General features: G+C 39.2%; 1 protein-coding gene across 2 annotated transcripts; it reads right to left on the bottom strand.

The window, feature by feature from the left end:
• Positions 1-1,404: 1,404 nt before the first annotated feature.
• On the bottom strand, positions 1,405-13,455 carry SPRY4 (sprouty RTK signaling antagonist 4). 2 transcript variants are annotated; one of them, XM_083181930.1, is made up of 2 exons: positions 13,282-13,455; positions 1,405-6,967 (listed from the first exon to the last, which is right to left on the bottom strand). In XM_083181930.1, the coding sequence occupies exon 2, from the start codon at positions 6,927-6,929 to the stop codon at positions 6,036-6,038; it is 894 nt and encodes a 297-aa protein (XP_083038056.1). In that variant the 5' UTR covers positions 6,930-6,967; positions 13,282-13,455; the 3' UTR covers positions 1,405-6,035. The 2 variants fall into 2 exon arrangements, with proteins under 2 accessions (XP_083038056.1, XP_083038057.1); XM_083181931.1 differs by lacking the exon at positions 13,282-13,455 and adding an exon at positions 7,831-8,640.
• Positions 13,456-13,695: the final 240 nt, after the last annotated feature.

Here is a 13,695-nt window from a genome sequence, read left to right as displayed (position 1 = left end):
GGAAGCCGTTGGGAACCCGTCTGTCGGTGTTTTAACAGTAGGGATCACGACATCGGGTAAATTACTGTCGGGACCCCGCCCGGCACCCCAAAATACTGCTCCACTAAATATGCACAGAGCTCCTTCCTGTTGGTGATCTACTCTTCTGTTTCCAGAAATCATCTGTCTTGGAAAGAAATCCAAGACATGGGATCTTCCAAATATCTACGATCTCTGCAAGTTGTGACAATTGGGAAAGAATGAAGCTGCACTTGCCTACACAGCCACTTTCCTGTCTATAATGAAGCTGTAGAACATGACAGTTCTCAAGTGGGTCTTACCGTACTCTCTCCTTTTGTGTAGAGGACACTAATATTAGTTTGTTATTTATGTCTTGATGAAGATCTTGATTCATAGATCATATAATGCTCTGCAAGAAACTTCAAGGCAGCAAGTAATGCTAATTCCTACTCATAGCATCTAGAGGTGCAAGCAGACATGAGCATTATATGGTGCCTTGGAGCTGCCTGCAGGCTGAATGCTGCTCTCTACTTAGATAGATGGATATTACAAGTGACGGACCTCCTCCAGACCGAGTTCTGGCTACGACACTGGGAGATTACCAAAATCCAGCCTACAATATACCTATTTGGCACAAAGAATCAGTAGGAGGTCCACACTCCCCGAAGCCAAGCTGGAATACATTCCCTGCCATCCAGGTCCTTGCAAAAACTGAGGCAAAATAGGAACGGATCCAAGCGGGCTCATTACCTTCCCTAAATTCAGCTGGACATTTTAATACGGTACCGTATGGACACTAAACATATTTTTTCCAGTCACTTCAACTTTTTTATGAGTCAAAAGCTCCCCCCCACTCTCCTTTTCCAATTCACTATAATGTGTTGATTTTTATGCTACCCATTGTTCCTAATATGTGCTGCTAAAATGTATTTTACTATATAATAAAACTGTAAATTTTATGAAGGTTACTTGCATCTTTTTAGTATTGTATTTCTTTGTTAAGTTAGCGCAGTCCACCTGTTTTTTTCTTTGCATTATTGTTGGGGAGTGACACCCCCTTTTCTTTTGTACTGCAGCTTTTTTGCAACCCAGCTCTAGAATCTGCGCCCCTTCCTGATTCTTTTGTTATCAGCTCTTTCCCTCTACTTGGATAGAACCTGGCACTTCACATGAAAATACAAACTACACAGATCAACCTTATTGAATCTACACCTATAAATGCACTCATCAAGTGTTATACTTTGTGCTGCCTTGAGCAGACCGTCTAATCAGGTAACAATGTATGTAGTTTACACAGTTTTCTTACACCTGTAAATCAGTGTCTGTAGTTAGTACCTTAGGAATATACTCAGTGTTGTGCAATGAACCGAAAATGAGACTCAAAGAAATACAGGAGACATGTCATATATTCAACAATATATAATTTTATACATATACATATATATATATATATATATATATATATATATATATTTATTTTCATTCATATATATATACACATACATACACACACATTTCTAGATCAGTACATTCAGTTTTTAACTTGTGTTTTTCTTCACAAACAGAAGAACTCTTACAAATAGTAGACTTTCTAAAATAAATACTATTAAAATAGAGCTTCAAAATAAATATTCTATACAAATGAAACAATTCAGCGTATACATATCTTCTATGGAGTGAATCTTTAAACAAAATATCTTTAAAAGAGACACATTTTTACACTGTTGTTTGGGTACAAATTGCACATTAATTGAGAATAATGACACCTCCTTTTACCAAACAGTTTTATGCGATATGCCAGCCTCCCACAAAATAGTGATAACAAAATCAAACTGATTGATTGAGATTGAGATATATATATATATATATATATATCTCAATCAAACCTTATTTTTCATTTAAAATTGTCCAATTTACATAAACAACCACACAAGCCTTAAGGTGCCCATACACTAGTAAGATTTATCTTCAGATCTGGCTGGTTGGAACAAAAACATGGTTATGGATGAGTGACAGTTTGTCAGTTTTCCAGCATTTCCAAGCAAATGGTCAACTGTCATTTGCTCTCATCCATAACCATGTTTTTGTTCCAACCAGCCAGATCTGATCTGAAGATAAATCTGCGTGTGTATGGCGACCTTAAAGCTGACCATACTCTACTGCGATGCATCTTCCCGGGCGGCAGGACCACATGAATGCGGTCATTTCACATGTGATGTATCGCATGTGACCCCTGTTCCCCGCCACCGGGAGGGGGGTCTGAGTCGGAGATCGGACCTGCCACTCAGTTCCTATGTGCATGAGACCGCACATCGGACCTGATTGGACTTCATACGCATCGGATTTGTCCCGATTTCTCGGTGCGATCCATTGGGAACGGGTGAAATCGACCCAAATCGCTGTAGTGTATGGGGGCCTTTAAAGTGTACCTGCACACAGTCATTTTGTGGCATTAGCCAATGTTTTATCTTATCTATTTCCAACTAGTGACATCACTGAAGCATGCAAGGAGTAGTGAGCCCATACATCTGCAATTCTTCTCATGCCTTGGTCGGGAGGTCGGTAAATTCCAACATTTTAGAAATTTGCAGATTCAGACCAAAAATGATGGTAATCTGTAATTGTTAACAAGTAAAATGTCCCCAATTCCCACAACAGATCACAGATCATCAATGTTCATTGATCACCATATGGGGAATCGGGGTTCAGATGTATGGCCCGCATAACTCACATCTCAGCATGGAACTCCTTCTTTATGAATGAATACACCCTGAACCCATTCAGCTCACAAAATGATTGGCTGCCCTGGATGCAAGAAATATATACACTTGAATATCTAGGTCATCTTTACTATGTTGTGCTTAGTGGATGTTGCTTTGAGACTCTCAGGAGTGATAACTGGGAGAGCGGCTTTTACTTATAAACCTGGGGATGTGCAGAACAGCCAAAACTTCAGGTGTGCATCCAATTGGCTTTTCTAAGTGAGAATTGTCTTTATCTATAGAAAATCCCCAGAGAGAGAATTAGAGGTCTTAACTAAAAAAATCTTAGGTATCCACAATAATAAATCATTGCTGTTGCGATTCCATGAATAAATTAGTTAATTGTATGACATTTTCTGGTCAGTGACCCAACATTGCAACATTTCGTAACTTTTAAGAGCTTGTGATTATACTTAATGTTTAGCTATATAAGAAATTGCCCTGGTAACAGATCTGGCATGGTCGTGTGTCAATAAACATAGACACAATGGAATTTGGCACTGATAAGTCACTAAGGGTCAGATTTATTAAGCCTGGTGAAGTGATAAAGAGGCCGGTGATAACGCACCAGCCAATCAGCTACCAACTAATATTTTTTAAACCCAGTCTGTAACCAAGTCTGTAACTTAACAGATAGGAGCTGATTGGCCAGGGATAAAGTACCACCCACTTTACTAGGCTTAATAAATCTGCCCCTAAATTTGCACTGAGGTTTATGTGTCCAATTAACTCAGGCTTAGAGGTTTTCTTTTTTCCCGGTAAGAGAAAGAAACAGAAGGGGATACATCGCAAAATAGAATTTATTGCCATTAAATAATAAATATTTATGTGACCCCTTGCTATTTGCAAGTGCCAATATGCTCCCTATTTGCTAAGAATTACTGTTATTTATAGCTGAACTAGGCATACTGGGTAGGTAAGCAACCGGATATATCTTGCCACTTGCAATGTGGGAATACAGCAACTGCAATGCTATTTTGAGTATGCCATTGTGTTAAAATTCAACAAAAATGAAATCCGTGCCTGCCCTCACCACTGGTGAACCACCTCCATATATTTATGGATTGTGTGAGAACAGTTCTAAAAATAGGAGAAGAAAGCTGATGCAGTGAATCAAATCATTGGGCTCAGTGTGTCAGCTCTGTTCTAAAGTATTGGAATTTTATCCTTGGCACAAAAAAACCCTAAAATCTTATACTCTTTAAGTTCAAAACACAATGCTGTTTGAGTCACTAAACCAAAGGTAATATGTCCAAATCAAAGCACATTCAGCAATTATCTCAGTATAAGGCAGTTTGCAGTCCTAAAGGGGAAGCTTCAGGCAAAACAAATAAAGTGAGATAAATGAAGGGTATTTGTACCTTCTTCCAAACCTTAAATTATTCCATCCTCCTGGTTAAATAAAAAAATAAATAAATATATCTCTAACGAATGACAAAGTGCTAGATTTGCAGCAATTTTGCAAGGAAACGTAAAATTCACACAACAGAAGGACACGAGCATATCAAGAGTGACCCTTTCTAAATCACTAGAAAATATATATATATTATTCTTTACAGAAACATATAAAAGCTACTAAACATGTAAATTAGTAATCACTGTATTAAAAGGATGGCCGTGATAGCTTAAACATTAAGAGTTGTCATATATTGTACCTTTAACCCTTTAGGCCTTGTAACATGAATCAAATGAGCATAAAATAGAGGCGTTGCATTTGACCATCGAGATGCGTTTTAAAGGCCGCATTCCAATGCAAATGAAACACATAACGAAATTTCCCCTTTAGCACGGAAACTATGTGGCATTATCTGAGACCTAGCACCTATTTTTTGCCAAACAGAATGATAGGTTGCTTTTAAGATACACGAAAATCATCCTTGCATGATTGAGCAACCAATCATTATAAACTTATATATTTATATATTACAAAAAAATAAAAAATAACACGACTACAGCAACACATGTGGGTGAATTTTCTTATAGCTTCCCTGACCTGTTATATAACACTAAAATAGACATTTGCTTTGTATCTTTCTCTATGTATAGTTATACAGATATTTATACAAGGTGTTATTTTACAGAAGGGCCAAGGGATAGAGCAGCAGCACATGGAACAAATAAAGTTAACATGCAAGTTTAAATGTCCTTAATAATGATAATGAATGAAATAAAAAAATTGTTTTTTTTTACACTTGCGCCTTCCACTGATATATTTTTTCTATTGTCTCCGGTTACAAAATGAGTATTGTGCCCTTATATTCCCAGAGGATCTTATTGTTTATTACACAGGAGGAGGAGCAGCCAAGGAATTAAGTATGTTCTAAATAGTACAGCTGCAGCAGGGGTTAACTGTGTACTAATTACTCTGACTTAACATGATTGATGAACCAATGGGAATAGATTTTATCTAGACTTATCGTGAGGTCTGGGAGTTTTCACTAGTTAGCATAAGGTTTTTTTTTCAGATATAAATGTGATATACAGGTTATCAATATGGTTCCCCCAACTATGTAAATCTCTCCGATTTTGCTCCTGCATGATGAGCTGAAGATGAAAGACAGAGTTCGCTGTCAACAATAAGGAGTGTGAGAGAAGGACAGCAAGACTGGCTAATAATAGGCAGGGCGGAAGGGCCTCAACACGGCTACAGGAGGAAGAGTGATAGTAAATTCCTTCCTGTCACCACAATGTTGATTAAATCTGTACCCTTGGCACGCTAACCTCCCATTTTTCCTTTACTAGCCAAAAAAAAAAAAAAATACTTTTATAAGAAAATTTTTAACAAAAACGGTATATTAAAAATACAAAAACAACATAAAACCACAGACATAAAAAATGCTACACACCAAAATCTCAGTAGAGCAGCCGCACACATTAATGAAAAAGTGTGGTAGGGCTGTAGGACTGAAACATTCAGCTTAAAAAGATAGACATAAGCATATGAGGAAGAACTGGAGCTGGCTCGCTTCCATCCTGACCAGTACAAATCTTGTATCTTAAGGGTAGCTGTAGATAACATAAAGTTAGATAATAGTTTCAAGGTGATCTCAATGGCTATGTAGTCAGCACAAAGGATTCGGAAATGGTTCACAGCAGCAGCAATATATAATATGCATTTCCTGCTCTTTTTCTGTGTAATACTAAGTGTTGCTGGACCCACTTAACTAAGAATTCTAAAATTAAAGCCTCAGATGAGAACGTCCTGCCTGGAGTCTTTTTTGCTTTAGTTTCCTGCATGATGCATCCTTGTAACACAGTTTGCACACTACTGTCTCAAAATGGCTTCTCTGGTCTGCCAATGTCTTCTGGTGCTTTGCACATGACGCTGTTCGTGTTTTTGCACCGACAACCAGGACGGCTTGCTTGGTCATAGCATTTTTGTGAAAGTTTGACGCACCCAGTGGCTGGAAGATAGCAAAGCAAACAAGGGAGGAACAATGACAAGGCACTCATGAAGGACCAGCGAGCACAGCAGTTGGAGTGAGAGCAAGAACATGGGTGATCTGCACAGGAGCCTTCATCATCTTCATTGGTGCAGTGGTAGAAGACTCCCTTGACCAGACACATGCACGTTGAGTAGTTGACCAGATTCTGCGCTGAACACAGACATCCCTGGTTGCAAACCCAGCAAGAAGGCAAAGTCCGGGGTAGAGTGCAGTCTTTGCATTTGCATTTACCACAGCCCTCACAAAGTAAAAAGTGCTTGTCCAGTTGTTGGGCCAAGGGTCCTTTTACATCCTGAGGCTTGCAGTTAATCACTTTAGGCTGTATCCTTACTGCCCTCGGTGGAGACTGATCCACCACTGGAGGTGGGGCCATGTGGTCCAAGAGTCTCTGATCTGAAGAGGTGCTACTGCTGCTGCTAATTGAGCTGGGCCGCCCGCTGAAGGATATCCAAGGGTGGGTGATGTCGGCCTCGCATCTCTGCAAATGTTGATTGATGAGCATAGGCTCATGTGGGCTCCTGCTGAGTTTTTGACTGGCTAGCTGGCTAAGGACTGGGTTGTCAATGTAATCATTTTCCAGATGAGTGGTTTTCATCTGATCAATAGGCAGGATGGTGAGCGGGTGCTGTAACCTTCCATATGGGACCCGACCATCGAGCAGAGGTTGTACCATGACTGCATTTGGCACAACAGTGATGCTGTGAGGCGTCCTGGAATCCATTGACCTAGTCTGACAGATCTGGTTATTTCTTAACAAGTCTGGAAAACAAAGAGACAAAAAGAAGGGACTCCATTAGAACAATAGTAAAGCAAGAAGATTATACAGGAAAGGGACTTTATAACACTGCTTCGGTATGAACTTTCCAATGCTTCTTTATGTACCATGCCATTAAAAATTAATTATAGTTATAATTGGTTCTCATAAAACATATTAATCCAGCCTAGGAAACTATTTATTTTGAAAGTGTGTGTATGTGTATATATATATATATATATATATATATATATATATATATATATATATATATATATATATATATATAGCAGTTGTCCTGCAAAAAACTAATGAGGATGGTTTACTTAAATTGTGGTCCATGTTTCTGATCAGAAAAACTAAAAGTAAAGTTACCATAGCAACAGGATATGTAACATATGCTTTGATTGGTCCAGAACAGAATATATTAAAGAAAACAATAGTCTACATAGGTACTGAGATTAAAGCACTGCTAATCGATCCGCTCCTCTGGAGCCATTTGGGTGGACGTCTATACCTAAGAAAATAGTTTTAACTCATGTAAATGAAAACGATTTCTGTTTCCGAGGTGATAGCAAGGCTTTGAAGCCAGGATATTTGCATTACAGTAATGTATTATATGTAGATGACCTAGCAAGAGGAGATTAGCTTTTTTGCTTGCTAAAAACAATAAAATACAATAGCACAATGTGATAAAATAAAGTTAGAGTGCAAATGTAAATTGTTGGCATTTTTGCAGATCTAGAGAAAAAACATTCCAGGAAATAGTTATTATTATGTACAGAAGAATATATATCCAGGTTCGATATCAAGAGATGAGATAACTCATTTTCCACAACTACTGCCTATGCACAAACATTTACCATACCTTTGTCCAATAGAGTGCCTGTCTACAGTTTCATAGAGGAAGCAGGGATGTAAAACAGAGTGGCATCTTCACAGTACATCTTAAAAAAGCACATTTAAATAGAATGGCTGACTCGTTGTGTTGCTTTAGTTTCTGATTTCATCGAAAGAGAGCAGTTCAGAACTGGAATCTATCCAGTTACCCAACAGCTATGCAAGTCAAAAGAGCACAGGAAGCAACTAAGCTTAAATCAAAGAGCGGATACGGCCCGGCTCCAATTTAGAAAGTGCACATTGTGTTGTATGAGACGTAGTGCTTCCTTGTCGAGCGACCTTTTGTTTGTAAGCACTGTTTGGAAATCACTTAAAGGGGAAGTGCTCATGCAGGCTTACACCCAGTGACATACCATAGGAAACCTCTTAAAGTAATGCAATAATAGGTATAACATGAATAGGTTATAGAAGAGGCCAAGGTTACTTCAAAGCAGTGTAGGAAGTACTTTTCAATATCTTGCAGATGGAGACAGTTAGGGCTATAGGACTATTCCAGCTTGCAGGAAAACATGGATTTCTGCACTCCAATGGGAGTGTGTTATACTGCAGACGCCTCATACTTGTGTACATTGCACACTGTATGGCCTGTTTTTGCGGTGTGGGAAGTATAAATAAGAGCAGTACAAGTCGCAGCAGCTTCCACCTCCCACACTGCTCAATCATTCCATGACACCATAGCAACCACTCATCATCTGCATTTCCATTTCTTTTTAATCAGCTTTACTTAATTTCACAGCTGTTTGATAGCTGCATAATCTACACTTCCTTTCGCCAGAACCGTCAATATAGGATTTGTAGAGATGTCAAATGTCAGCACCACATCAAGATCAGGACTCAGCCAAACAAATTATATTATATAATATTATATATATATATATATATATATATATATATATATATATATATATAGTTAAGATAGAAAAGCGTTTATCACTATTAATTTTAATGACAGATTTCTTATAGACCCATACTTTTTATTAGCATGTAGATTTTCCATTTAGTCACACACCTATAGTTTGATGAAGTTTGATCATTTTATAGTTGATTGTATTGTAGAATTAAGTGTACACTTTTGCAGATGCTGTTAAAGCAATAAAGTGTTTCTAGAAACTCACAACACAATACAAACATGTTTAATGTCCTAGTGGTCTTAAAGCAAAACTATCCTCCCTGCACATTGTCAGACTTTGGTCAATAAAATATACGTTTGTCAGCGTCAAATAATAGTACTTGTCTAACCATGCTGATTAGTGTTGCACTTTGTTTACGCCATCTACAGAACACTGAGTGTTATTTTATGGTTACACCTAAGAAAAGATTAACAATTCAAAGTACAACAGAAATAACACCTTTGTTCTCTCTCACCAACATAGTAATATGTTTTCACTGAGCTACATAAACAGGAAGCTGCCTCTCATTATGTTTATGAGGCAGCGATGCTGTGATAGATTACATGTGCAACACGCTGGTTTTATGAGAAAACAGGTGACTACAAAACTGCACTTTCAGTAGTTTAAGAGCCAACGCTTCCGCTGTAGCCACATCTGCAATCACAGCTGTTAAAGCAGGGTGCAAAGGCAAATCCAAGTGTCCCTCACCAAAATAAAACCCCCATCAGCCACCCCAGGAAAGATTATTATTATTTTTTTTTTTAAGCCCAGTAAATGCAAATTCATGTCCACGTTAGGCCTGTAGATTCTCAGGTGTTAGGACAAGGAGTGTGACTATGGATTCTATTTATGAAGCCTTGGGCAGAGATACGGTGGATGGAGATTATATACAAGCCAATCAGCTTCTAACTGCCATGTTACAGGTTGTGTATGAAAAATGACAGTTTGAGATTGGTAAATTGGTACTTTATCTCCTTCCACGTAATCTCTCTCCAAGGCTTAGTACACAGAGGCAGATTTATGAAGCCCGGTGAAGAGATAAAGTGGCAGGAACTTTATCACCAGCCAATCAGCTCATAACTGTCGCGTTAGAGGCTGGGTTTGAAAATGGCCGTTGGGAGCGTGGTGATAAAGTACAAGCCACATTAGCAATTCCCTGGGCTTAACCCTTTGTGAAAATTAACAAGCAAACCTTTTTATTCATCATAATGACCTGTAGTGTTTACCTTATAGAGGAAATGTCAGTTTTTATTTGAATTTATATAACAAATGTGAGCGACTCTTGAGTGGATATTTTGCACATCTCTCACAGAGATGTTGGCACTCAAAGGGTTAGTAAATCTGCCCCATAGATCCCTATGGTGGCTGGTGAATCCCCTTGATGAAAGAAATGCGAGTTTCCGCAAACCCTGCCCCCTATGCAATTATAACATATTTGTCTCTCTGGGATATTCCTACGAGCCTGTTTCAGCAGGATCACCTTCACCGCCCATCACTGTTACTGTACGGAATTTGCTACTTGCAGGATCTCCTGAATGATCCGCACTCTGCAAAACTTAACGTGTAATAAAAATATTACAGACAATCACTTGATATTATACCTTTATAGATCTTTTTGGATGTTTCTTTAAAGGCTGTATATAAAGTGTTTACATACAGTATATACATATAAAAGCAAACAGAAAGAGGACATATGGCATCTGCAGTACAGCACTCTGACGCAGCATTTTTGATAAATGCATGTAATGGGCCTTTTCCTATACATTACATATCCAGCTAATGATAATGTTGCTAGTATAGTGGACACAGAACTATCCATATGATTATGAGTTAGGAGCCATTCACTCTATAATTGACCACTTCCTACTCTCAACTGGTCAATCAGGCCAGACAGCAGCAGATTTGACACCTGCACATCCTTTTAGCAGATGACTGATAATCTGCCAGACAATGATAAGGTCACAGGATGGCTCTATTCAGTACAGTTCCTACAACTGTCTGATAATTGTCATTCTTCACAAACTGGGTGTAAAAGTGACATCCAAGATACTTCCAATCAACATACAAAACCAATTACATCTCCAAAGCACTCAGAAAGCAGTGAATCAAAACACAAGTTGAAAAGAATCTCTAAATAATTTTCAAAAGAAAAAAAGAAAGAAATCCTCTTTTTTTTTTTTTTAAATAAAAAAAACTTTAATACTAAAGCATGGAAAACAGCTGACTAACATTTGCTATGTATTTTTGAATATAATCACCGGATTGCTCAGTGTCCCGAATGCCTGCTGTATGTAAAATGCTTCACTTCAGGAGACACATTTGGTATCTACAGTCATCAGAATGATCCGCCATTGCAGAGGATGTGCTGATTGGGACATGTTGAAATGAGAAATGACCCATATCCCAGAATCACTTCTGCTGGTATTGAATGTATTAATTAAATGTAATGAATTTTCCCAGCAGGAACTTATCAATCTTGTCAATGACAAAAAAAAACCTGGGTCAGTACCAGCTGAAGACTTTTCCGGACAATAAGTGATGTTGTCTGTAAAGATCTTATGCAAACAACACAGAAAGTAAGGATGACATAAATTGAAAGCATAGACTTGATCAAATTTGTAACTATTATATATAAAAAGTAGGACTGTCTGTCAGCAAATCAGGGACAGCCAATCAGGGTTAAATCCTGTAAAAAGCTGAAACATTCAGCTGTTAAATAATTTACTAGGGATTTCACCACAGCGAACTCTTGGCATCACGAAAGGAGGAAAAATGCTTACAATGAAAAAAGGCAGCAAAGTTCTATGAATGAATTATCTTATGAATAATGGCAGGGCTGCCTGCAGTAAATTATGCTTTGTATGGCACCATAATTAGCTATGTGCTGAATGGATGAAGTACTACACAACTGTAATTATGAATGGGGGGAGAGATGACACTACACCACAGAATGATACTATTCTGGTAATGCTTATTTTGTGTAATTGTCAGTGGGGGCAATGTGAGGGCTACACACACACACACACCCCTACAATATATATTGTGCGTCCACCCGAATGGCATATGGAATTGTATCAGGATCTATATTTCAGTTTATCGCCCGATAACCCAGTATATAGAACTTGCTAAAACATTTATAAAATAAGTCATTTCTCAATAGCATTTTTAAACTGTGACTTGTGATAGCCATGGCAGGGTAATACTCTGGCAGTAGATTGTATGGAGTAACAACCTTTATATAGACTGTGCACTGCACCAGAAACACCATAGAAACTAAAGCTGTGTACTAGTAAATACCCAGTGCTATTAGAAAACTTGCACACAGTAACAGAAAATAACCTCTGCAAACCAGCATTGCAGGAAAACATGACACATATATTTATACGTTATCGTTGGAGTATTCATTACAATCCATCTAACACTGTCTACAAAGGAAAACAACATATTAACGTGTGAGGTTACACAAATACAGCATCTTCTTTCTATTACATCTTTAGCAAGCAGAAAGGTGCCCGGATTGATGTCATACAGAAGAAGTCTACATTCACAGTGACATCATTGAATTGACATGTGGATTGAGAAGGGGGAAATAAGGAAGATCCCCCCAAATCATGATGGTGCATATGAGGTTGCTGCATTGGTCTAGCTGCGTAGTGAAAGCGCTGGGCCTTCTCTACAGATCCGCATCGATCCACCTTTTTCTATTTCAAATTATATTTTGTAAATGTGCAGATCTTTAGGGTGGTATGACGTCACACCTGGCAGTGCAGAATCCGGGCTACGCCATGAGTTACAGTATTGCCGTGCATGGTGCGTCATCACTGGTGCAATCTACAGCCTTTCTGAGATCTGGCAAGGCACATACGTGTATATGTTTAAGTCAAATGAGACTCAGGCAAGATAATCCGACACAAATGTTGAAAAATTTTGCAGATTAAGTAACTATACATATAAAAAATATATTATGGACAAAAGGTTAGTTTGCGTATAAAGAATAATCAGGCAAAGTAGTACAGTAGGCCAGCAGGTAAAGCCATCGGCCCTTTTATAGTGTACAAGGGATCCTTCCCGATGTCCAGATAACATTGTAGCTGGTGGGCGCATGGTATCTATATAAAATAAATGATATTTATATGTACAGTATAAGGCTTACTGTAGCAGACTGTAGCGTCTGGAAAGCTGCAGGAACAATTGCATTAAATTGGAAAGTGTGTGCTAATAGCATGGATCCCCCAGCAGCAGTCCCTGTGCCATACACTGCATCATTTTCAATGCAGGGAGCAGGGATTTCCTGCAGCTCTGCACCCCCCCACCCCCTTTGACAGATCGCAAGTTGCTCAGGAACAGAACTGCGATTTGCATGCGGGGGAACGTCTCCAGCCATACACAGTTCCAGCACAGCCTGGAAAACAAGTACACGGGAGAACAGCCCTATAAGAGAATACACCGTGCCCTGTCCACATAACTGCATCTATAAGAAATCCATGCTGCACGCACACTGGTAGAAACAGGGCACATTATATTCTTACTTGCAAGGGTGCAGCTAGGCGCATTGCTCAATAATCCGCAAAGGGCAGAAAGTCCGCAGCTGTGACCGTGAGAAGCTTCAGTGTAACCATTGATGATCCAGACTGCATAGCTCCTGTGCTGTCAGCTCCCTTCTCTTTTTCGATGTTGCAACCCTGGGAAAATGGCTTTTTTATGAATGGGTGGGATGAGCGCCACTGCGCCTGCGCGCCAGTCGCACACACAGATCTTATGAATGGGAGGGAGAAGCCGCCAGTGCGCCTGCGCCCCGAGCCCCTCCTCTCCCTGCGCAGCACGCTTCTGTGAATGGGGGGCGGCGGGCGCCAGGGCGCATGCGCCTAACCTGATTTTTTTATGAATGGGGACCGGAACCCAACCTGTGCTCGCTCGCTGCAGATCCATAGCTGCTGCCTTTT

This window comes from Crinia signifera, chromosome 4, assembly GCF_055691185.1.
Source record: "Crinia signifera chromosome 4, ASM5569118v1, whole genome shotgun sequence".
NCBI lineage: Eukaryota > Metazoa > Chordata > Amphibia > Anura > Myobatrachidae > Crinia > Crinia signifera.
The sequence above is the reverse complement of the archived record's forward strand: the minus strand, read 5'-3'. Positions and strand labels throughout refer to the sequence as shown.

Coding starts and splice junctions, on each gene's coding strand:
- SPRY4 (XM_083181930.1), bottom strand. CDS start 6,929: ATGGATTCCAGGACGCCTCACAGCATCACTGTTGTGCCAAATGCAGTC.